The 25,785-nt window shown below is 39.5% G+C and overlaps 1 protein-coding gene across 1 annotated transcript in view; it reads right to left on the minus strand.

Annotated features, from left to right (window-relative positions):
* Positions 1 to 725: 725 nt before the first annotated feature.
* LOC139729411 (vesicular inhibitory amino acid transporter-like) overlaps positions 726 to 25,785 on the minus strand; it is a 50,269-nt gene continuing 25,209 nt past the window's right edge. The window contains exon 2 of the mRNA XM_071640338.1: positions 726 to 1,901. Coding sequence (XP_071496439.1) covers positions 726 to 1,901 — 1,176 coding nt within the window. The remainder of the gene's footprint in view (positions 1,902 to 25,785) is intronic.

A 25,785-nucleotide genomic window follows, 5' to 3' on the forward strand; every position in this document is an offset into this window, starting at 1 on the left:
TGTCGAGTCATTTGATTTGGAAGTATTGTATACTCTGACAGAGTAACCTATCTCTATCTAAATTTAGAGGCATGAATAGGTTGAAAGATAAAATGTGTCTTTCACAATTTGTCTTACTGCCTCGATTTCCCGTCTCAAGTTAGAGTGTTAGGTTATCTGAATGGTTCGGGAACATCCAATTTTGATGAATAATACCTAATTAATTTTGAAAGCAAAGAGGCATGAATAGGTTGAAAGATAAAATGTGTCTTTTACAATTTGTCTTACTGCTTCGGTTTCCCGTCTCAAGTTAGAGTGCAAGGTTATCTGAATGGTTCGGGAACATCCAATTTTGATGAATAATACCTAATTTGAAAGCCAAGAACCCCTTCTTTCAAAAGGTAGCCTTATCTCAAAGTTCCTAACTGATGGTTGTTATGTTAATTGTGATGCAGGGTCAAAGCTGAGGGATGAGCTGCCTGCAAATGTAGTCTTAATTCAATTCGATCCATCGATAAATTCAGAGCATTTTACACATGAGCATTGTCAAAGATTTACTTAAATATCATCCGACAACGCTTTGGTCAGTCTTTGCCACTTTGTTTAGTCTCACAATATAAGAGTTAGAAATCAAGTAATGTGAAGTTTACACATAACAAATGTAGACTCATATACTATTCTTTTTTCTCAAAAGAACACATTCGACAGTTTTTTTAATGAAATTTTTGTCATTCTAGCAGACGCAATTATGAATCAAGGTATGTTTTTACGAGTGCCTCGAATGAATAAATAATTCCTATACATCCACAGCCACAGCCGGACATCATTATGACAATATCCAAAGCTTTTCTCCACCATTTTAGTTCATGCCACTTTAGCTTTAGATGGAACCAACAGGGCCAAACAAACGACAGCATCGTCCCCGTGAAACTTCCTATAAGCCCCATCAGAATGGCAAAATGCGGGATAAAAACGGCTAAGAGGAGACTAGCGCAGATGACGAGAATACGCAGAGGGATGGCCCAAATATTGAGCATTCCATCCTGCGCGTAGCAGGACGGTAAGACGGTCGCAGGACGGCCTTGGAAAAACGCCCTCTCAAGAAGTTCCACGGCTGCGAAATATGGAAGAGGGAAAGAGAGAAGGGCCTTCGCTACTAGGACGATGTTCACAACCATACGAAACGACTGGGTCGGGAGGTTATCCGTGATGACCTCCTCCGTGCTGTGTCCAAAGGTCAGGTAACACACATAGGCAAAGAAGGCCTTGAAGAAGCCAGCAAGCCCGTGAGTCCAGTACATCATGATTTTGAACCTCGAGCGATCAACCATGCTTCCCTCCAGACTGGGCAGGAAGATGTGAGACGTGTAGCTGAAGACGACGATGCCGAGAGACACGGGGAAGTAGTGGATGTGGATCCGGACGCTGGTGTCCCTCCAGTGCCAGTGCTTGACCTGGACAAAACAGAAGCCGATGATGATGACGTTGATGATGATGTGGGCGATGGTGTTGCCGAAGCTCGAGCGGGAGACGGCCTTGAGGTTGCGCAGGAAGGCGCAGGGCAGGGCGAAGAAGCACGCCATGATGGTCCAGGCGCTCTCCCGGAAGGGCGTGTGCCGGAAGGTATTGGAGAGAAGGTCACCACAGAGCACCAGGTACAGGATGCACGTCATGATGAGTTCGATGAACTGAGCCGTGTGCACGATCCTGGAGGCGAAACGTTTCCCCCACACCTCCTCCGCGATGGACACGTACGTCGCTCGCACCCGAACCTTCTCCCCAGTGATAGCGTTGGTGTCGTAGAGACACTGGACCAGGATTAAACCTGTGTAGCAGGTGATGACGGCAGTGAGGATCAGGGACAGGATACTCCAGTAACCACCGTGGAGGACTGCGTACGGTAGTGCGACGAGGAACATCCCCTGTAGGATGAAAGGAAGAAGAAAGTAATGCCCTCTAGTATTCAGACGTAATCACTGTTCATCCCTCCCCATTCAAACACGAAACGGAAGCCCCCACAAACATACATGCACCAGGCAAGGCTTAAGACAACATCGTAGGGTACACGAAACAATTAAATGAAATGGATGGTCCCCATGATCTCTGCAACTTTAAGGAAACATGAACCAACTTTTGGTTTACACCCGACGCCTCGAGCATGTAAAGTTCTACCCATCGCCCAGGTCGAAAAACCAGTAGAAACCAGCAGAAACCAGCTTACATTTTTAACTGGTCTTTAGTGGTTTTAACTGGTTTTAACTGGTTTCAACTAGTACCAGTTGAAGTTATACTGGTACCAGTTGCACAGATCGTTGTGTCAAAGCAGGGAGGTGAGAGCTCACATCCCTGGTCAAAGTTGCACGAGCACATAGGCTCACACACACACACACACACACACACACACAATTACACCTATACACTCTTCGTAGCAAAGAAACACTTACCCCTGCCAGGTCCTCCCCTCACCCCATCCCCCTTCCTACTCACACACAGACACATAGACCAAGAAATCCCACAATATTATTCCACCACTCTCGGTAACTTAAAGGAAACCAAAACCCAAAGAGAAATGTGAATTGAGTGAGAGCAGCAACATTAGAAGAACATATCAGTGAAAGTTTGAGGAAAATCGGACAATCGATGCAAAAGTTATGAATTTTTAAAGTTTTGGTGTTGGAACCGCAGGATGAGGAGACTACTAGAGGTTATGGCGTCATGTGTGGACAACTATATAAAAATATAAAAGGAATTCCACAAAAATTCACTTTTCTATCAAAATGAAAGAGCGGGTCAAGGACATTTTACTATCCCCTAGAAAACCACCCTCCGGATAACTACCACCCGGAAAATTACCCCCAGGACAATTCCCCCTTAGGGCAACTACCCCCCGGACAACTACCCTCCTATAGGGCAATTGAAGACCTGAATATAAGAACGACCCAAGTCAAATTTTTGGCCAAATTCAGTTTGACATGGGAGATTGTAGCTTATGCATGGACTCATCTTGTGTATAAATGATAAATCCTAATTACCCCCGGAAGTGCCTGAAATGAATGAGATAAATCTTATATCAATGTTAGAATGAAGGACTTGGGTCATTCTTACATTCATATTATAGCGCCCTCTCTCATCCTTCTCTCATCTCTATAGCAGAATATCATGTATATGAATCAAAGAACGACCCAAGTCCATATGAATCGAAGAACGACCCAAGTACACCACACAAAATGGCCTTTCCACAATTAATGTAAATGTTAATTGTCATGATGATATAACATATTATTATGTTCTAATTTGTATATACAATGTTGCCTTCCCATCACAGTTAAATAGAATATTATTGCACAAATAAAAAAGATATGAAGTTTTTTTTTAGTTTACTCGAAATGGTCTTCCATGGACTTGGGTCGTTCTTGTATTCAGATACTCAATTACCCTCCAGGGAAATTTGAGGGGGTTTCTCCAACCAACAGTGAGACCACCAAAGTCAATCAATGTTACGCCATTGCTCACTGTGAAAGAGACTTTACATTGGTATTAACACATCAGTGTCAGTGCACAACGCCAAGGGATTTTTGTACCAAGCGATACTCGAAGCACGCATAGAATTTAACAGTTTTTTTTCTTTTAAAAAAGGATCCCTAGAAATCACATATTTTTCCACGATCATGCTTTCGCAATAAAAAAACACAACAACTACATTTTGTGAGAGGCAAGCCTGAGCTACATTCCCAATGAGGCCATCAGCCCAGTCAAGTCATGCTCATGCTGACGGTCTCCTGCTTCCTTGTTGAATCAATAATGTATTGTTTTTGTTTTTGTTTTACATAATTATGCAACCGTTTTAATAATGCTCATGTTATAGTATAAACTGCACTTTTGGATCGCTCTTTTGTCTGTTGGTTGTGTTTTGTTTAAATATTTCACAACCATGTAATTTCATTTTGATTTGATTTAAGAAGCAGAATAAATGCGGACAAATAAACGAAATAGTGTAAGGTTTGTCTCTGGATTTGTCTGCCCATCATCCACCTGTCTCTCCCGTTTGATTGGATGTCCCTCTGCCTATTAGATGGTATCATACTCTTTCTGGTATAAGTTGTGGCTGGTTTCACCAGGTGACCTTCTTGCGGCATGGAGTTATCATCAGTATAATGTGAATGAATTAGAGTGATGATAGAATAATAATGTTCCCACATTACGGTGGATCGACGTTTTTGGAAGAGTCTTTACTTTCAGCAATTTTCAATGTTCGTCTATGATCATTAAAAAGAAAAGATACTGGCTAATATCTATAGATGTGACATACAACTTTGCCTATATATTTATATAACCATGAATATATTTATAATAATGTATAATTGTATATCTGTGGGTGTGCGTGTGGGTGTGTATGTTTGTGTTCGTGTGTGTTTGCATAGTCAGTAGAGGCAGGAACCTCTTTGAAAATAACAGTCTTTACCAGATTTACTAACGCAAAATAGGATGATTAAGGCACTGAATGTGTAAAGAGCCTGTGCCTGTCTATAACTTTTTAAGACTGGTGAACATTCGATTTTACTGTGTACAAGCAATGTTGACCGTGTCTTGCAGCACTCGAGAACTCGATACCATGTCGGTCGGTGGAAACAGGAATGTTTTTGCGTGACGTCACGCGGTCAAAGCTGAGAAAACAACAATCCACTGCGGGCAATGATTGGACCAACTCTTCGTAACCCAACTTCGACTATCAGCTTTGCTTGTTAAGGAGAATTTGACATGGTTCGAACGACAGAGCTTTGTGCGCGAGGCATATACTCCTTTTACATCCTTTCTGCAATGCCTATGAGGACAAAAACACTTTCAATTTAAACGACATTATGATGCACTGTTGCCTCCCCCCCCCCCCCCCCCAACCATCTAAAGAACATTTCGAGTTATTGATGAGTCTCGCTGCTCAGTTTGCAAACATTCTTTCAATAAGAACTACGGTGAAAACAAAAATTCCCTGAAGTCATTTTTGTGGTTTACTCCTTTAACTTCCTTGCGTTATTTCTGTGCATATCTCTGTGGAAACTAATCATTAAAAGTGCTTAGCCTTGAGTAAGGTGGATTCAAACTATAGCTGTAATTCTCACAGAGGTAGGTCTCCAATAATATTGAGTTTAAAGGTACGATGTAAAAACGTTCAAAGAACAAGATCATGGCGCAAATTTACAAGAGAAGGCACAAAATAGAGTTCATTTTGAAGCCTACGCTCTGATCATCACTAAACGGGTTATGATTACATTGTACTAGAAAGGAACATTGTACAAGTAAGGTACAATATTGTACATGCAAAACAGAATCCGCAGCCTTCTGAAGGTTCTCCCACGACAATGTGCCAAGGAACTTACAAATGCATGGATATATTGATTTCTGTTACCCTACTTGACTTTTATGTTTGCCCTCTTCTACTGTTCCTTGAAAACCGTAAATGCCACTCTGCATGTAAAGTTATTTTAAACTGCAGTTGTATCCACGCTGTTTGAATCACTATAAGTTTGTTTCATATAGCCCTTATTCAATTTCAATCTCATCTCATATTTCTCAAGAAAATGTCATTGAGAAATACAGAAATACACAATCACAGAAAGTGAGAAAATTAAATAAGAGGATGGAGGATAACAGATGGACACCATGGTTATTCCCGACAAAGAAAGTCCCGACGAGAAGATTCCCGAAAAGAAGTGCAAGCAGCTTGGCGGGAACGCGGGCAGTGGACTCACGCACTTTTTTGCTGTCTGTATGAATTGATCGATTGGCGGGAAAGGTCTGCGTAGCGTGGTGATCGAGCGACAAACAGGCAGACTAAACGACTGTGATTGGACGCCAAGGTAAGAGTAAGAGCGGCCGAAATATCGCGTTCCGTGACTCCATGACATGATAGATACGGCGCAGGTCACCCTATGCATTTCCCGGCTCAATGTTCTTTTGACAAGGGGACTCGACTTTTCATTCCAAATGCAGTCAGTATCATATTGAACTGCATTTGATATAACTAAATCCCACTGGGATGAACTGCGTGGGATTGATTTGATTGTTACGGATTGACATCGTCATCAATTAAAGAACTTCCAATTGCTATAAACCATTTAAAGATAACAGTATTTCAGTCCTTTCTTGTGTTTGTTAAACTGCTCATTTGTATTCATTGTTATCTCTTCAAACGATGTCAGTTGTATTACCTTTATACTAGCGATCTATTCATTTTTTGTTGTTATTGATGAATCTGTGATACATAATAATACAGTTTCAATGTTTGTGATATCTATTTAGTATATTCATATTGTATCTGAGTCTCCAGTTTCCATAAAGCTTATAAGCAATGTAGTACAATTTGGTCTAAAGTATACAATATATTTTGAACGTATGCTCATCTTGACACAGTGACCCCCCCCCAAAAAAAAAAAAAGAGAGAAAGAAATGAGAAGTAGAAATTAACAAAACTTCAAAAAACTGCACGCTTTTCTCTTTCTTTCTTTCTATCTTTCTTTCTTTCTTTCTTTCTTTCTTTCTTTCTTTCTTTCTTTCTTTCATTCATTCATTCATTCATTCTTTCTTTCTTTTTGGTCGTTTCGATAACCACGAGTCGTTTCCACCATTTGTTGAAAGGGTAAATTATAAGGGCAAAGAGTTATGGGTATCACTTGCGGTCTTCAAACTTCATTGTCTCAGGGAAAGTCGGTCACATTTCAACAAGTTAAGATAACTTCCATACCAAACTATATTACACCTCAAGATGATCCAGATCTGCACTACGAGGAAGGCTGATAATATAGGAAATCAGTAGATAAGGTGCGAAGCGGTATCTAAAAAAAAATCAAGCAAATTGGTTACAAAAAACTACCCATACGTCATTTTCAGGCTGAGGTGTCCATGGCGTATACAAGAAAACAACTTATTCCTTACTGACTAACGTGCATTCTGTCATTGATGCTTGCAATGATCGACTATCATTGATATCCGACAGTTCATAATGCAATAGTCTTCTTTTTCCAGGATAGCCTCGTCAGTGTTGCCACTGCTCTACCAAAGGGCCCTGTCATTATCATTACCCTAGTGTTGCCAGGTACACATATATACACTCTGGTCGAGAGGGACATTTTAGGTAAAAACATCTTGTCTAAGGACAAAAGCACTGGACGGGATTCGAACTCATGTCCTCCGATTTGAATTTGGAGATCCACTATGCCACAGTGCCCCCAAAACATAGGCACCTACTATACACAGAGGTCATGTGCTATACACGCAAAATTATTGTCATATATTTCGGTCACCATTGGTTGATTAACCTCTGTTGCTATAGGTTGCTGGGAGAATGAATTATATTATCAGGATGCATAAGTAGGCTAACATGATGGCATGAGTCAGATTCTTCGCATCCTCTGACATAATGCGTATATATATCATCGGTCTGGCTCTGCTCCAACAAACGAGCAACGCCGGCAGGGAAATTACAATACAGTGTATGACAATTTTTCAACGCTTCTAAAGTTAACGGAAACGCTTCTAAGTTAACAGCAACGCATAAATCAACTTCTTTGCATGAATTAACTCTGGATTATATGACTGGTCTGTACCCACTGATACAGCTCACCACATGAGCTCCTTCACCGTATAACCGTTACTGTAAAGTTGGGCAAGCCGGGGCGGTGGGCGTCACGGTGCAGCTGACAGAACAGGGTTTTTAGAACCGGAATTAGGTTGCGATCAGTTGGATAATCGTTCGACATACTGCCGTTATCCGACAGGCAAAGAAACAGAATTGAAAGATAAAGAACGAAACGGAGACATTGTAGATAGAATGCTGTGTCGGGCGCACACGAGAACATACAAAGGGAGAGAGAAAAGAGAAAGAGAAAAAAAGTATATATACAGGGAGGGAGAGATCGAGAGAAAGAAAAATAGAGAGATAAGGGAGAGAGAGGAGAGAGAGAGAGAGAGAGAGAGAGAGAGAGGGGGGGGGGGGGGGGGAGAGAGAGAAAGGAGTGGGAAGATAACAAGGACAAGCAAAAAAAGCCGGAAGAAATTTTGTTTCACTTACAGTGCGAGGGTAGGAGCAGGAGCTCCAGCATTCAGGAAGGGCGCGAAAATTAAGAGATCGAGACAGAAAGATAGATAAATAGATAGATAGATTGATAGATAGATAGATAGATAGATAGATAGATAGATAAATAGAAAGGGAGGGGCGGAGAAGACTAGAGAGATTACAATAAAGATAACAAAAGACCTTAAGCAGTATTATTTCGTTTATAGGCCTACATATGCGACTTTGAATGCTTTTTTTTCTCTTCATGACGATTCCAACCTTATACTCACATGTTCGGTGGGATTGATACTAAGACTTATAACCTTGGGCGATAAAGTTGCACTGAACTGCATGTGTGTGTGTGTGTGCTTGTTCATATGTAGGAAGGGGTGGCGAGGGAGAGAGAGAGAGAGAGAGGGTGTATGTGTGTGCTGTACTATTTTCATTTCATTTGTTTCAATGAAAAGTGACATGTGTGTTTCAGTTATTACGCTATTAAAGGGATGGTAAAGATTTGGTTGAGACTGGAAATCAGGTTTTACCTTTTTGTAAGAAAATTAGAAACCACCTATATGAAATATAAAAGAGCATATCATTCTAAGAGGACTAAAAGTTTATTTGATAAAAATCGGGTTTGAATTGGCTGAGATATCCGAGAAACAAAGAGATTCAAATAAAAGGTGGAACCAACCTTTTATTAGAACCACTTTGTTTTGCTTTGTTCTTGGATGTCTCAGCCATTTTAAAACCGATTTTCATCAAATAAACTTTAATTCCTCTTCGAATTGTATGCCCTTTATATTTCTTATGGTGTTTTTCATTTATCTTACAAAAAGTTAAAACCTGAATTCCCAACTCAACCAAAACTATACTATCACTTTTTATTTCCAAGTACATATAAAAGGAACTTGGTTTTGTTGCGATGTACAGTAATACCAAATTGAATGCTACTTTTATATTATTGGAATGTAATGAGTAAATAATGTTTTAAAAAAGCAAAAACATTATATTGTAATGTGCAAAGTATGGTGAAACGAAGCTCAAGCGAAAAAAGAATAAATTGATTTTTGTTGTTTTTCCTTTCAGAAAAAAAAAATCAAAACATGGAAATAAAAGTATTATGGACGTGAAAATTCTAAGATTCGAGTATTTCAACTCTTCTCACACGAACCGAGTTTGGGGGAGGGGTCGCAAGAGAGGATGAGTGGAGATAAGATTCTTCAGGGTTTCTGTAAATTTGTTACGTGTTCTGTTACTGTCGTCGTACTTACACAACCCCTGGGAAAGAAAACAAGAGAGAGAGAAAGAGAGTGAAAGAGACAATAAGAGAGGATGAGGGGGGGGGGGGTTGGAGGGAGAAAATGGGGGCTTCGAGAGGGAGAGAGGGAAGAATAAGAAGAGACAATAAAAGGGAAGAGAGAAAGATGGACAGTAGAGAGTGATCCGAGTGACTGGGGGAGAGATTTGAAACATATAAAGAAAGAGATAGGGAGAGACAGAGAGAGATGAAGAGACAAGGAAAGAGAGAGTAGGAGAGAAGGGGTGGGGGAGGGAGAGAGAAAGAAAAAAATGGAGAAAAAAAAGTAGGGGAAGAGCCAGGCAAGAAACAGATTAAGGGTAGACGCTGGCCCTTGCGATGATTTCCAGAATCTGTTGTTTTCCCTCGCTGTCGCCGTGATTACACAACTGCGCAAAGTACATAGTGCGGCTTTCATCGCTTCGCGCTCGCGCGTTTTTCCCCGCCTGACAACACCATCTATCACGACCGAGATCAGATATGGCTGCTTGGGTTGCCAGCTGCCTCGTCGGGGCTACACTAGTAACAAGCTTTGGCGTCGGATGAATCAAAGTGTGGTATGAATGAGGAAAAGTTTGTTACAAAATGTTTATGCGTTGGTATGTGTGCGTATATACACATATCAGTATTAGGGCTTCTACTGATGATTATGAATAGTGTGTAGATCTTAATCTTAACACGTGCACTAATACATAGTATGTCTTACATACACGGGTTATATCTTTGTATGCATATTGAAATATTTGTGTTTGTGCGTGTGCGAGCATGATGATACTCAATCCTATCAAGTAGGCGTCATATGCATTTTCTTTTTTAATAAGAGAACACGTCGGAACATTGCGCAAGAGAATAATTTTCAAAATTTCTAAAAACTTATTGTATGAGATTTTGATGTCGTTTTCAGGGGGGGGGGGATTTTTTGCACAAAACATAGGAATACATAGGGTGCAACCACGTTGGGGCAACCACTTTGGCCACCCCTTTTTTACCCCGGAAGTGGCATCAGAAGATGCGCTGAAGGCTTTTTTTTTTTTTCTTGTTAGCTGATGAAACCCAGAAGTGGCCTCCAGAAATATAAACTGGGCCTCCCACTTTTAAAACATGGCGCCAACCGTAGTCTTAGCTAAAGAGGGAAAGATGCAACTAATCCGGAGAAAATTTAAAAGGAAATATAATGTGGATCCCTCACGATTGCCAGGGGTAATGTACAAAGAGGAGCTTCGCAATAATGGGGCAAAGAAGTCTACGTGGGGTATGTCTTGGTAGTAGATCTTGAAAGCAGGTGGGCGTGGTGACAGGGAGCTGGAAGACAAGAAACAGGGTCTCGAAGTGGATGTAAAGATGTAGATATGGATTTAGAGATGGCTTATAGCTATAGTTGCAAGCAAAGTGCATGATTGACGGAAGATGTGTGCGGTGACCGTCACAGATCTAACGTCAGCGTTCTTGAGGCGCATAATAGTGAGCTTTAGAACTTCGACGGTAACCTACTACGCACTGTAATTTGGATAAGTGTGTGTGTGTGTGTGTGTGTGTGTGTGCTTTAACTGGACAGTGCATGTTCAACGGAAGTAGCTGATCCTCAAAGATTCACTAGTGGTTGATTACCCCTACCTAACCTCACACACACACACACACACACACACACACGGAACCCTAATCACAATCAACAATAATAACAACAACGCACAGATAAACTCGGCAAGAGGGACGATTTCTGATGTCTAAATGCACGTGCTGCACAACTGTCCAAATCCACGTCCGCTAAGTCTACAAAGCAGTTGTTCCTCATCATCATTTGCTTTCAACCAGGTTCCTGTCTTTCCATTCGATTCCGAAAATCATCTACAAGTCAGAAAATGTAAGATCGGGAGACCACCTGCCAGCCCCAACTGCAATGCTTCTTGGAAGATTACATCAGAGATCGAAAAATCAGACATTTCATGGTCCATATCAGGTGGTATCAGTGTGTAAGACCAGCTGTCCCGTGGTCTTTATTCCTCTCGCACCCCATCGATCAGTCCGTCTTGAGGTTGTGCCATCTTTACCTCGTGTATTCCAGAAATTGTGCTACTTCTTGAGCATTGCTCGCTGTTTGAGGATATGATATGAAATAATGAATAGAAGAAGATGTGATGGGTGCTTCCCAGTGTTCCATGCTTGTACTGATTTCCCTTTTCCACTCGTGTACAAAACAAAAGACAAAAATGTTGAAACAGTTACTTTTTGGGAGCATCTTCATATCTTCAGTAGATAACTGAGGAGTTTAGCATTTCGGATCATCTCCTCTGTAAAATTCTGAACATTAATAAACTTAAAATTTGGTATTCCCTTAAATCGTTTAATGAGCACATATTTCTGAATGCATGTGTATGTGCTTTTCCGTGTGTGTGTGTGTGTGTGTGTGTGTGTGTGTGTGTGTGTGTGTGTGTGTTAGTGTGTCCTCCAAAAGCAGAAAAGGAATTAAAATAAATGAGATTTGATCCAGAAAAATGCAGGTTTTCTGCGTTAGTGTAAGTAGCATGACACTCACCAACGGCAACAATATGAGTTCAACGGTAAAAATGAGAGGTTAATCATTCACGCATAGTCTTACACACACACACAAACACACACACACAAACACACACACACACACACACACATATATATATATATTTTTTTTTATATAGATGTAAATATATACATACATATAATTAATTGATATATATGTATCTATACATTTATGATTTGCTTGATTACTGTATAAGTTTGTTGCTTGTAATAAATATCATTTCATCGAGATACAATAATCTTAAACAATAGTGTATGAAAAGATATAGTACGGCTCTATGACGCAAACTCTACATAGAAAAGTTAAATGTAAACATTAATGTGTGCATATATTCTATGTACAACTTGTATGTGCGCATCACGATCCACGTATCCTGGTATTTTAGAGAAGAAAGATAATGTTTCGAGCTGAAAAGAAAGTTAGATGATATGTGAATCTTGGCGTGTAGGGCTCTCCAAATTGGGCGCAAACAACCCCTTGCACATAATTGATCACTTTCCCCCCATGATCGGATTGAGAAGACCCCTCTTGTCCTCCCTCGGAATGTCTAGGTGTATGTTCCCCCGTGCGATTTGCATATTGACATATGCTCAAGAGCTAGAAGAGGTTAACCTCACTGGTTTATGCACCTGTCGTTAATCCAATCAGGAGAGCCGAACAGCATACAGCACGACAGTAAGAGAGAGGAGAGGGGTGGGGTGGGGGATAGGCTTAAGAGAGGAGGCTGGTTGAGTGGTGTATGTGTCTGGCATGTCTTTGCGGTGCAATGGTTTTCAAGAATACCCCACTCGGAGAATGCAATTTGTAACAAACAGGCGAACCTTATAAAAGAACATTGCAGAGGTTTTCAGCACTTCCATACAAGGATGCGCGTATTGATAGGTGTGAAACCGCCATTACCACATGGTGTATTCTGGGGTGCTTAAAGAGTTAATTTTAGATTCCCTATACTGAATATTACTTGCTATTCACATCACCACAGTGATAAATAGTAACGAAATGACAGCAATCGTGTATTCAATAATTTATGCACGGTTCATTTTTTCAATCTGCCCCTTTAGATTTAGAAGTCTGGACATAATTATTGGTGTCCAATTTCTTATCTGTTTCTATTGGAATGTATTTTGTGTTTCTATTTCCAACAAGAATTGCTTTTCTTCGAGGTTACCATGGGTAAACTTTCTCACGAGATATTCCTGTACTGAATCAACGCGTGAATGGTTGCAAATTATAATTCATTGTACCCTTTTCGCGAAGAGCGTTTGGACCTACCATTTGTATCCTGGGTTGTTGTTTTTGTTTCATTTGATTTGATTTATTTCTTCAATCAATCAGATACAATTTGAATAAAATTTCAAAAGTACAAAGACAAAGGATAGCAAGTGCAGTGAGATAAATCGATAACAGTACACAAATAGATACACATAGGTGATTGCATTGAGCAGTGCACATACACAAAAACACATATAATAAAATATACAGTATTTTTCAGTAAATGACACAGATAATTGAATGCAGGAGACCACCATCGTAAGCGATTAAGCTTGAAATGGGTAGGGGCCTCATAGTTTTGCATAGATCACTTTACTGACACATTCATTTCACAGAGCAGGTTGTTTAGCAACAAATAATGCGGAAAATGAGATGCCAACTATTGTACTAGAAATAGAAGGAACAGGAATATTGAAGAGATTGTCATTTGATTTTCATGGAGGAAAAGCTAGGTATTTGAAAATATCAGTCAACCACGGCAATCAAGTTGAATATTCTGGAACTTTATCTTAGATCAGGCGAGCACGCGTTAATAAAGATAACACATCTGTGAGGACTATAATGATTGCAGTGATTTTCATATCATTAGTAGGATACCAGACAGTTTTCTTAGTCTTTCTGTTTTGTTTTGCTTTGTAGTTGTTTTTTTTTTCTAGCCAGTCTGTTATTATCTCTCAATTTGTATACCTCGCTAGCTGAAACTTATCTTACGGGATGGAAGTGTGGGGGCACGTAGAGAATGGGGTTGATCTGTTTGGGTGGATATAAGCTTCCTTTTGAGACATTGATCCCCATTTCATTTCGTTTTCAAAATTGGAGACCACAGGAAAATTGGAAGACTCCCTATTATCCGTAATGGAATCAAATATTCTCCAAACGCCTGCCATGCATCATTATGACAATAGGCGGCTTTCACTAGCCCACCTACCTGCGGCTTTAATAGTTCCAGGCAAAATTAGCTTTCAAATCGGTAGTTTTGATTGATTGACGCGTAACCCCTCTAATGGGTTCGTTGGACTGAGGTAAAACCCTCTTCCTTTCGAAATAAAACTCCCCTGATACTCTTCCTCTTATTTATATTCAGGAATAATTCTCGGGCAAAGAAGCCGTTATAGCATCGCTCTTATACATTACGTTGCTCATTTTTTTTTCACCGCTTTCGTTTATTGTTCTTGCTGACTTGTCTTTACGAAGTATGATTCATAACTTTCAATCAAAGCAGAGCGAAAACAAAGCAAAACAAAAAAGACATTTGACTTTTATGTACCCCATTTCAAAAGGATATTTTTTTAATGCTGCTTTTCTGTCATTTCCGGCGAACATGTCGAAAATTCTTGTAATTCAAATTTTGCTGCAGATCAAGTGCAGACTGATTTCAAACTTCATTCGTATGCAGCGTTGTGAAGGGTTTGCCTTATATTTGATAAGTGCTGGACACCTTAAAGCCAATCACTGGCAACTTCTTTATCTTTGGCATCCAGTGGATTCCACTTCTCGGAATTACAAAACATTTAGTCCGTCCCATTACTTTCAGTGATGAAACTTAAGTAATATTTTTAAGATACAGATCACAATTCACATGGTTTAGAACTGGGAACATTCATTTCCATTATGACTGTGTAACACACGTATGTTAGATAAGTAAATGTAAACTCAATAGCTTTCCTACAGTATGAGGGCTGATCAAAAAGGCATTACGTGTATGGGATGGGCTTGTGTACGACTTTGCTACGACTCAGTGACGGAGACTGTATATGGACATGTTTGCCAAGAGGGGAAAAACGCCCCCAAAAGATGTGTTGTTATTCGGGGTCATTTTTTGACAGATTGTAACTACGAACAGACGTTTCCAGAGACACTTTGTCTTCCAGTGCGTGTCTTAACAGGGTTACCCGTTACGACCCGGCGTGCCCGCAGGTTTCTAACAGTCGCGTCAATCGCCCGTTTTGTTTGCCCCGCACCTGTTCCGCACTACCGCGCAAACAACCTCCATCAAATGCCAACCACGTTAGTAAAGCAGAGCAGTTGAGCCTGGAGAGAATTTGAGACGTAAAAGGTGCCTAGAACGCAAATGCCTCCAGAGGACTATTGTTTCAGCTAAAACGGCGGATTAATCATGACGATTTGCGATTCACCCGACACTGTTTTTGGAAGCATACATCTGAGCGCGTGGGAGGAGGTTTAAAGAAATAAGGAATGTGAATAAAAATGGTGGTGGAGGGAGAGAGGGGCGGATGGGGGGGGGGGGGGGAGACCGGAGAACGGGTTTCGCTCTTCAGGAACTAAAAAAAAAGAACATGAGCTGGGCATTCTTCGCAAGGAAAAACAATTATGACGGACTTAATTTTTTTTTTTGCGCCATATCTCTCTAAATCAAACAGAGACAAAGGCATCAGCGTACAGCGACAAAAATTATCAATCTTCTCGAAGCTCACACCTCCACCTTCAAGGATAAAACCGTGCCACTTTGAGCTATTCGAGCTCTGTTAACAGCAAAGATCAGGAATGATTGGTTGCGGAACAAGGCCTGTTCAAGCTGATGACATTATAAGGGACACATCTAAAAAGCGCGAGACACACTCACGTGTACTTAGCCTGGTCACACATTGTCCAAAGCCTTGCCACAGAAACGGTTAGACCCTATAAGATGAAGAAGAAGCAAAGATTGACCTAGCGAATACAGTTTAACATTTTAACCCCCCCCCCCCCCCCCCCCCGCCAGCAAGTTTATGTGATAGGTACAAGGTGTTTTATAGACTAATAATATGTCACAATATCTGTATACCCAGGGGAAATTGAATAAGATATTAAATTGTTCTGATCAGCTTGTGGGAAAGAAGACACTTTTGGTTCCGGTAACCATGGTAACCAGTATCACCAGCTTTCATGCTTGAGGATGCAGTCCTTTGGGGAGCTGTCTAAATACCAAATTACCACAAAACTGTCTCGCAATTTGCCATTTCGCTGCTTTAATATAAGAACATACTTCTGGACAGTTTAAGTCTCATTTTTCATTTCATTTCGTGTTCTTTTCGAGCTGCTTTAATTCATCACATCCCAGTGGAATTTCGTTGCAGATATATGATCATTTTAGCCTCATTATATTGGTATAGCTCTGAAATTAACTGCGCATCCTGTATTGAAGAAAGATTAAATTGAACTGGTTAAAATCTAATAAATCTGTACAAAATCAGAAAAAAATGAAAGTATCATTTTGAGATGGCAAACGTGACTCTGGTCTTCTAAATCAATTTGCCGATCTCAGGATCTGTTAAAAATTCAGGGACGTGGAAGCTTTTAATAATTCTGCAACTGCAATGAATACTGGTAGATGTCCAGAATAGGGCTCAAAAGAAACACATTTCTTTTTCTTATCGTACTTAAATGAAATACTATATAGTAATGAATGAGAAAAGTTAAGTAGGGTGATCTCACCGCTGAAGTCTACCTTCTTGGGCTTGATGGTTTAACGCTATACAGCCTGATATTCGGGAAACAAGAAGGATTACAACAGCACCGGTGAGGAAAATGTAGTTGGAGAAGAAGAAGGAGCAGAAGAAGAAGATAGAGGAAGGAAGCAGAAATAGAAGAAGGACAAAGAAAAAGAGAAGAAGAGGATGAGAATGAGAAGGAAGACGAACAGAAACACATTTCTGCACATCTTGTTGTTTATCAACGGTAAAAGAAAGCAGAAATTTATGAAATGAAATGTTCGCAACCATAGCAGGGGAATAGAGCCCTGTCGTCTTGTGGTGAAATGGAGGGATCGTTTCACCAAGAGAGTTGCGTTGATTCAATCTGAGAAAAGCGATAATCACACTACAATTACATGAGTATGTTCACTAACACCAGACGGACATAAATCGTTTCCATGGTAACCGCACGGTTTTCGCCTGGACAGTAGTTTGCGCGGGCGAACTCGATTTAAACAGGACTGGAGTGGGACTGTTGTAACAGTATAACAGCTATTGTACGAGCCATTACCAGTATGTATGGATGCTTGTTACGATTTTAGCGAGAAATTCCCCCACATTTGATTAGTTCACTTCGCTTGTCAGCAAAATATCGATACATGAGCTGTGCTTTTCGAACGATTAAATCATACCATTTTAACTGCACTTTCACTGCCTGTAATATAGCATAAGAGCACACCCTTGTCTGTGGGTCACAGTGTTGATGGTAGCACACACACACACGCACATTATACAAGATACACCTACACACAAATTCACATACACACAGAGACACACTCACACATTAACACGCACAAACGCACCCAAACATATACATACGCACACGGTTACACGTGTAATTTGAATTAACTTGTATCTTAAAAGCTGTATTGATGCTCTCATGAACAGTGCTTTGTGTCAAACGTGTTTTGAATACTCTTCCGCAATCTGCATGGATTGGAATTCATAGTCTTGTCTTTGGGCTTGGTACGTACATCGACGTAACCCGTTCCATACTGAATTCTGAATCCCCCATAGGCTTAATACACAGGCCACCAGGTTCCCGTATGGAACGGGTCAATACCCTATAGATACCATTTGAATATATCAGCGAAATTAAAAGGGAGAATGGATTGCTTTTAATTGAATAAACAGAGACGCCTAACGGCGTCAATGAAATTGAATAAAATCAAACTGAAACTAAAAATGAAATTGAATAAAATCAAACTGAAACTAAAACTGAAAACTGAAACTGAAATGTGAGAAAATAATTTCCCATACCTTAAAATTTCCATTCAGCAATCCCTTGCTCTTTATATTCATGACAAAAGATCGTAATAGATCTTCGATTTCTATGCAGTAATTTCCTTTACTGATTTATAACATTGGTTAACGCAAAATGTATTTGATATTTCCTTGGGTAAGACTTATATGTTTAATAAATGATAGTAAGAAAAACCCTAAGAAAATACACAGTAGCTGAACTAAAATATATTTTTTCAAGAAAATGAACTTGTATAAAGAGGGAAATCGTCTCATCAAAGACTTAGCCACGTGATTAATTTCCTTCAGGCAACCAAACTAAGTCCCCCAAATGTGGTCAAATTCTGTGACGACAATTTCATTTCAGCGCCCCTCTTCTCATTAAGGTCGGGTCTTCCAATAGAATCCTTGCTTAGTGTAGACATTGGCACTTGATTACAAGTTGATATTTATCCGAAGGTATGAGATGCTTGGCGAGATTCGAAAAGTTGACTTCGGGAATGAAAAAAGTATTGGAAGTATTCCCCTGACCCAAAACATGTCGACTGCATGCGACTCCTGGCAGACGTTCCTTCCACTGAACCCTCCCAACCCGCCCCCACCCCCAGAGTATGTTTGTCGACAAAATTGTCCAGTAAGTAGATCGATTTCTGCTGATTCATTGATTGATCGCGATATAATCGTAATCGTCTGACATCAAACGCTTCACCGCGACCCTCCTATGTATAGTGAGCGAGAGCCAATCTGATTGGCCAGTAGGAAGTCGTCTTCTCCCATTGGTCTCTGCAGTCGATCAAGGAGTTTGCGCATACTAGTCTTAGATCAGACTAATGAAGGTTTTTTTTCTTTTTTCTGTTCTGCTTATTTCTGTATCTCATTGCATTTTTGTCTTGCGGCGGCTGCTTTCGTTCAGCTGAAGGAAAACTTTGTATTGTTGCTTGGTATTGAGAACCATTTTCTTGAGAAACAATGGTGTGAGTAGCTCGCGCTTTATTTGAGCCACGCCTACATTTGTTATCGGTTATTCGCCTTACGCTTTGTATAAACTCTTTTCCAATCAATATACAGGAGAGGCCTAGACATCTATCACAGAAAACGTTTCTGACAACCTGAAAGCTTGCCGAAGGCTTGCCCAATATAGCAACGACTAGTGCAGTATGCGTATCTTCCATTGTATTATGAACGGACAATCACTTGGTATGCTGTTGTCGGCGCTCTAGAAACCAGTTTGGAGAACCTTTGGCAAATTGAATACAAGTATCATGAACTGGAAAGCTTCAACGTACGGAACCTATCGATCAAGTTGAAAATATAGAATATGATAATCGACAAAAGTAAGATTTTTGTAACTTTAATAAAGGCGATATTTTGAAATGAAGAATTCGTTCGGTTTTCTTGAATAACCGTTCTGTCATTATCATCCCGCGGATTGTAGCGGATCCGGAACTTTGATTGGATGGGAATCGAACTTGATTACGGAGATTTTCGAAGAAGAAATAAAAAAAAGAACAATTCAGGAAGCTATATTATAAAGTTCATAATAAGAACCCTCCCCCTCTCCGCCCCCCTCCCCCCCCCCCCAAAAAAAAAGAGAAAAAAAAATCAGGGTCAGGATACGTTTATCACACAAATCCTGAAAAAAGAGATAAATGTCAGTGGTTGATTTTCTAATACTATCATAAAGATACGAAATTTGGCTTTGATTAATGGGTTCTAAAAGTAGCCTCAATAGATGAAGTCATCAATATTGAACATGCTATACGACAAATAACTACGTTGAATAACCACACAGATATTATCCATTAAATCAATTTCCTATGCTATATCAGGAGATTTAAGCAATCAGTGTTCTTTGGGGTATTTGTAAAAATAATTCATCATACTTACATCGATTTCTACTGAAACCATTTATATGGCTGATGCATTTCTGCTTCAAGTAGTAACAATGAAAAACATCAATCAAGAAACATGAATTTCTAAAGCTAAACCAACCAAACCAAACAAAACAAAACAAAACCAAATCAAACCAAGAGAAACCAAACTAAACAAAACCAAACCAAACGAAGCTAAGTCAAACCAAAACCATACAAAAAAAAAAACAGACTCGAATATACAAAATGAGGTTATACTACAAGTGTATGGTTCTATATGGCAGGGTAGCTGCTGGTTGTACTGATGATTGTTATCCTTATCATTTGTAATATTTCATCATTATGACGGGATTAAACCAGGAAATAGAGATAGAAGGAATGGCAGCATAGGAAAAGTTAGATGAGTGAGTAGTCGTGGCATTTTAGTCTTAATAGCCGCAGCAGCAGTGCTTTCAGTTATAGTTACTTTTTCGTAACTATGCTATTTTGAAAGAAAAATATTAAAGGTCCAGTTTACCTTTGGGAGCAGTGATTTTTAATGTTCAAGATATCACATTTGATGCATATGTGTAGGTCACTTGTATCACAAAACATCCTACTATAATATAATTTTCGCAATAAAGCCTAAAGTATAAGGAGATATCAGTATTTTCCACAATAAACTATAACTGTAGACGGTTTAGTCTGGAAGCATTTTTATTATAACTATTGTTCACATTTCGGATATTTAAGAATACTTAACATCGATTATACGGATTCAAATTTTTACAGTGGTTGTTTCTATCCCTAACTCACATTTTATAGAAATTTCAAAAAAACTAATGCTGGGTTTTTGTTTCATCTGCAAATGGTAAATTATGCATTTAATTATAGCTGCAGAAGCTGAAAATAAATGATTTTGTCCTGTTGCATGAACGTAGTATTAAGGTGAAATTCAATTAAAGCAAGTATTCTAAATTTCATGGCACTATAAGCGTAGGGGTGTTACTCTACTAAAGTTTTAATGTCACAGATATAATTACGCCATCTGAAAGAAAACCCCAGCAAATTATGTTAGGTTTGGTAACTATTATGATATGAGTTTACCAAACTAAAAAAAAAAATGAAAAAAAAAGGAGCATAGGGGCGCCACCAAGAGACAAAACAGATGGATGAAATACTTATAGTTAATAGAATGGAATGGAATGGAATGACATCGATAACCGCTATAGGCTTGTATCTTGGCGTCCTCAAACCAGTTGAAGATGTGAACTCACACTGAGAGCTAGCAAACAGAAAGATGGACAAACAGACTCTGTGACAACAGACAGACGAACACACCAACTGACAGAGAGCGAGCATATTATGGAGAAACGAAGACATGTGATAAGAGAAAAATGATACCCACATGATCTAAAACATCATGGGAACTGAAAGCACAATAATAACCAGATAGAGAGCGAACTACACAAGAAATGGCAACTTCTCGTTGATTATGTTAGTTTCTCCGAAACGTCCACACATGCTTACTGGATAACACATATGAATGTATTCATCATGCATTTAATAGTAGATCACAAGCGCTTTTCCGCATATCCTGTATCAAATGCCATGCAAATCACAGATCGAATACCCTATACTTCAAGCATCGTATAATATGATGATGTGTTCATTTCCGGCTATTGCGCTATGGATGGCGAGTGTTATTCTTAGCAAGCTGCGCTTCTTCGCCTCGCTACCTCCGTTCGGGGGTAATTTTATTGGCTGGCATAATAACGCCAATTCGATTAGAGGTTCCCCTGATTGCATTAAGACATATGATGAGTTGTGTATTTCATAGTCTTATCGCAAGATATCTATCTAGTTTGGGCGGCTGGGAAATATTTTGATTTGTCTAGGCCAGTTGATAAACGAAATATTCAGTGCCATTATACGATTCGCCTATCCTGCCTGTATCCAGAGTAATTTTGCTGTGTGGGGAGAGACGGCGAGAGATATTTGAGCCAGGAGGCGAAGAGAAAGGGGAACAGCTTAGGGAAATGTATTTACGTCAGGAATAAAGACAGAAGTATGATTCATAATATGGGTAATATACAACCGGAAATATAAACAATAATCTAGACACTGACCCGGTACCCGTTGAAGGACATTTTCTTGAAGTGAGACTACGTTTTATAAAAGAATGGAACTCAACCAGTAAGGTCCTAGGAGATGATTAAGACAAGAGAAAACCAAAGAAAAGAAAACAAACACGATGAAATGGGAAAACAAAGTGGTAGGAGAGATAAAAAGATAGTTAAACAAAACAGATTTAAGAAATGGAGATATTTTGAGAGGCGGAGTGAGTTAGATATGGAAGTAGATAGGGAAATAGAGAGATATATGTGTATATAACATCTCTCTCTATCTCTCTTTCTGTCATATGTATGTACATAACATTTAAGTACGTATAATATAGCAATATATAATATTATATATATGTATACATATATATATATATGTATACATATATATATATATATATATATATATATATATATATATATATATATATAGATAGATAGATATTTATAGATATATAGATAGAGAGAGAGAGAGATAGACAGAGGGAAATATGGAACGAGAGAGAATGAGGAGAGATGCTGAAGAGACAGAGAAGTAAATAGATAGAGAGAGAGAGAGAAACAGATAGATAGATAGATGGAAAAAGATGAAAACATAGGAAGAGATGGGAAGAGAGAAAGAGAGAGAGTTGGAGAGTTGGGGAGAGTGATAGCGAGATATGGAGAGAAAGAAAACTAGAGGAGAGAGATAGAAGAAATGAGGGAGAGAAAAAAATAAAAGCGATGGGTGAGTATGATACGTGGGGGTCAATGGAGGATTGATGGTCCGTATAATCTCGGCAATTCCTTGCACCTTGCATCAGAGTAAACGGGATGCCCTGGCGATCAATTCGAAAGCAAACAGGCATAAAGGTTGCTGGCAACGGGAGGGAAATCGAATCAACGTGAAGAGCTCGATGCATCATCAACATCATCATCAGCAGCATCATCATTGACTTAAAGATGCAGACTGATGGGGTGGGGGTGGAGGATTGATAGGGTGTTGTGATGAAGGAGCGAAGGGGAGGGGGTAAGCACTTTGTGGGTTTGATTTGGAGCGTGGAAAGCAACGATTTGAACCCTTTTAAATATGAAAAAAGATTGGAAAATATCACCGCCAGTTTCGCTATATTTCATACTAGTAGTGTGACTATTGAGCATTATCTCTGTCTTTTTGCTATCACTTCACAGCCCTTGGAAGTCAAAATTTTATCCCTCTCTAAGAATGACACCAAAAAAAAAAAAAAAAAAAAGACGAACAGAGATATCATGGGGTGAAAACTCAAACTTTCTCTAATGAAAACAATTTTGAAAACTAAGTATTATGAATGGGGAATATGGAAGAGGGAAAGCTGCATTTCAAACTCACCTCCAGTAGAATCCTTCCCTCACACACGAAATAACTCACACTCACACACACACGCGCGCGCGCACATACACACATTTCCATTTTAGTGCGTTCCTGCCTTTTTAGAGTAACCCACACTATCACTAAAATGTCAATGTGTATCCGAATGAATGACTGATTACGTAATTCAAGAAGGCTTGCGCATTTTCACATTTATAGGCCTAAGTTGTTTTATATAATGTGGCTAGCTTCTTGTTTTTTGTGTGTTGCTGTTGTGAAGTAGTACTGCTTACAGGGAAGCGGGAAAAGCATTTGAGGAACAATCTTGACCTAGAACTGAGACTCGTACTATTTCCATGCCAATCGCCTCTAACTTTTCAGTGGATGCTACGTGGGAGCTGTTTGCAAGAACAAGGGTAAGGTCCGGGGGCGGGGGGGGGGGGGGGGTATTAAATGAGGGATGACCCTGTAAGGTATGATGGAGTGCGCGGCAAACAGTTATAGACATCAGCACTTTCACCAACATCTGCTACTTGGCAGACGACAGATTCTAGCATTCGGCGGGAAAAACACATGACACTTTCCCCCTACGCCATCCCGTTTTTCCCACCCTGTTCAAACATCCCAAATGTCAAGGACGCCATGTTGGTTTGTTTCAGTGGTGTTTTGAGAAGGACACAATGATGTATGTATGTATGAAACTTTCAATGCATATGTATGAACGATGAACGTATGTGTCTAAATGCGCACATTGTGTGTGTGTGCGCGCGCGTGCGTGTGAGTGTGTATGAGGAGATAGGTATAGTAGTTTTCTAGGCTTATATGCATTTCTATCGGGAGATTATGGGTATTTATGTATGCATGTTTATGTATGTGTGTGTCTGAGTGACTGTTTCTTATCATGAACAAAAATTCAGAACCGTTGCTAATACTGCAAACCAAAAATTTTTGCGTGCATTTTAATTACGCGAATTTCGCGAGAGCCAAGATTCTCGAAATTAAAATGCAAGTTCTTGTCTACACTAAAATGAAGAAAGCGGCAATTCTATAAAATTTCTGGTTTTACAGTAGTCTAACAGCAAAAATCAAAAGCTATTGTTTTCATCACTTACGAAGAGGAACTGGAGAAAAAAAAATGATAATTGTTTACAGCAAATCGACAATGACATCAGCAAAAACTGGATAAAATGAAAATTGTACGTAAGTGCTGAATGGGGTGTGTTAACAAATGGTGTAAAGCTCCTAATGTGCAGAAAGTCCTTTGTGATTTCACCAGACTACAATAAAATCTGAACCCTTTTATTGCGATCTATTTTGGGACACTCCATCGAAATGCTTCCTTTATCACGTTTATAATGAAACAACGTACTGTGTTCATATCTAAACGTGTGTATTCGCATATTTTAACCATGTTAACGTTTCTTGCGCTCAGCAGAAAGATTCTGATATTTAAAGCAAAAAGGCACACGTACTATGCCCTGCTGAATTCAAATACCAGTATTTAAATACAATACGCCAAAAAGTCGATGAAAAAAATATATATAATTATAATCCATCAATACCGTCTCTTTCTACCTATAAAGCATTTACATTATCATATCAAGCTTATAATAGATGAAACTGCGAATTATCAAGGCTGACTCAAAATCACTTCAAAAGAAAAGTGTAGGAAGTACATATACAGCTATATTACATGCCTACACACACACACACACACACATACACACACACACCATGCATACACACACATAATTTATATATTTTCATATGTTGATAATTATATCTCTCTGTGTGTGTACACATGTATTTACGTGTTTATTGGCCTAAAGACGTAGTAACAAGATAATCAATGCCACTTGTATCGACTTATCATAGGAAACTGTTCCATCCGCATGTACATTCTCATCACATTTTATTACAAATCCAAGTCGAATTCTATAAAGTAGGACTAGACATACAAGACATTATAATTAATAGGCATGATCGAATTCTAGTCATCCTTTGATATTGGGGATGTGTTGTTCTGAACAGTCTCAACCTCAGTCATTATGACTTAGTAGACCTTGCTAGAAAGTCGAGTTCCTATCAATTGCAAAATATCAATTGCAACTTTTGCAATTGATAGATAAAATGCATCTTGAAATGAATCGCAAGATTTGCAATTGATAGCAAATTTCTTGCAACGCATGTTTTATATGTCTGCCACACTCCACTGCCATCGCTCACAGAAAACATCGCATCATGCACCGATTTGCATACGTGTTAAATGGTTTAGGAGGAGTTTCTTATCCAAATCAGCTCTCGCAAAGAAACCAAAAAGAGAAAGAGAAAAAAATGAAGAAAAACAGCCTGCGATGCGCGCTAAATGCTTGAAGGGGCAGAGCGGGCTGGAAAATTAGGCGCTTCTGATTCAATTTTTGGCTTCAAATGTAGCAATAACGCGCCCATCACCCGTCCGCCTTGATTCGATTATACGCCGATCGAAGACGTAAATACTGAAGGAGGCTTCGTGAAACCGCAGCATGTTTATGAGTGAGAGGGTGTTGAACATTGAATAAAGAGGAGACGTATCGTCATATTAAGACGGTGGTTAAATCTACCACCCTATATGGTATGAG

The sequence above is a fragment of the Diadema antillarum genome, unplaced genomic scaffold (genome assembly GCF_040938485.1).
Source record: "Diadema antillarum isolate AM-2024a unplaced genomic scaffold, OU_Dant_1.0 seq00000239_RagTag, whole genome shotgun sequence".
Taxonomy (NCBI): Eukaryota; Metazoa; Echinodermata; class Echinoidea; order Diadematoida; family Diadematidae; genus Diadema; species Diadema antillarum.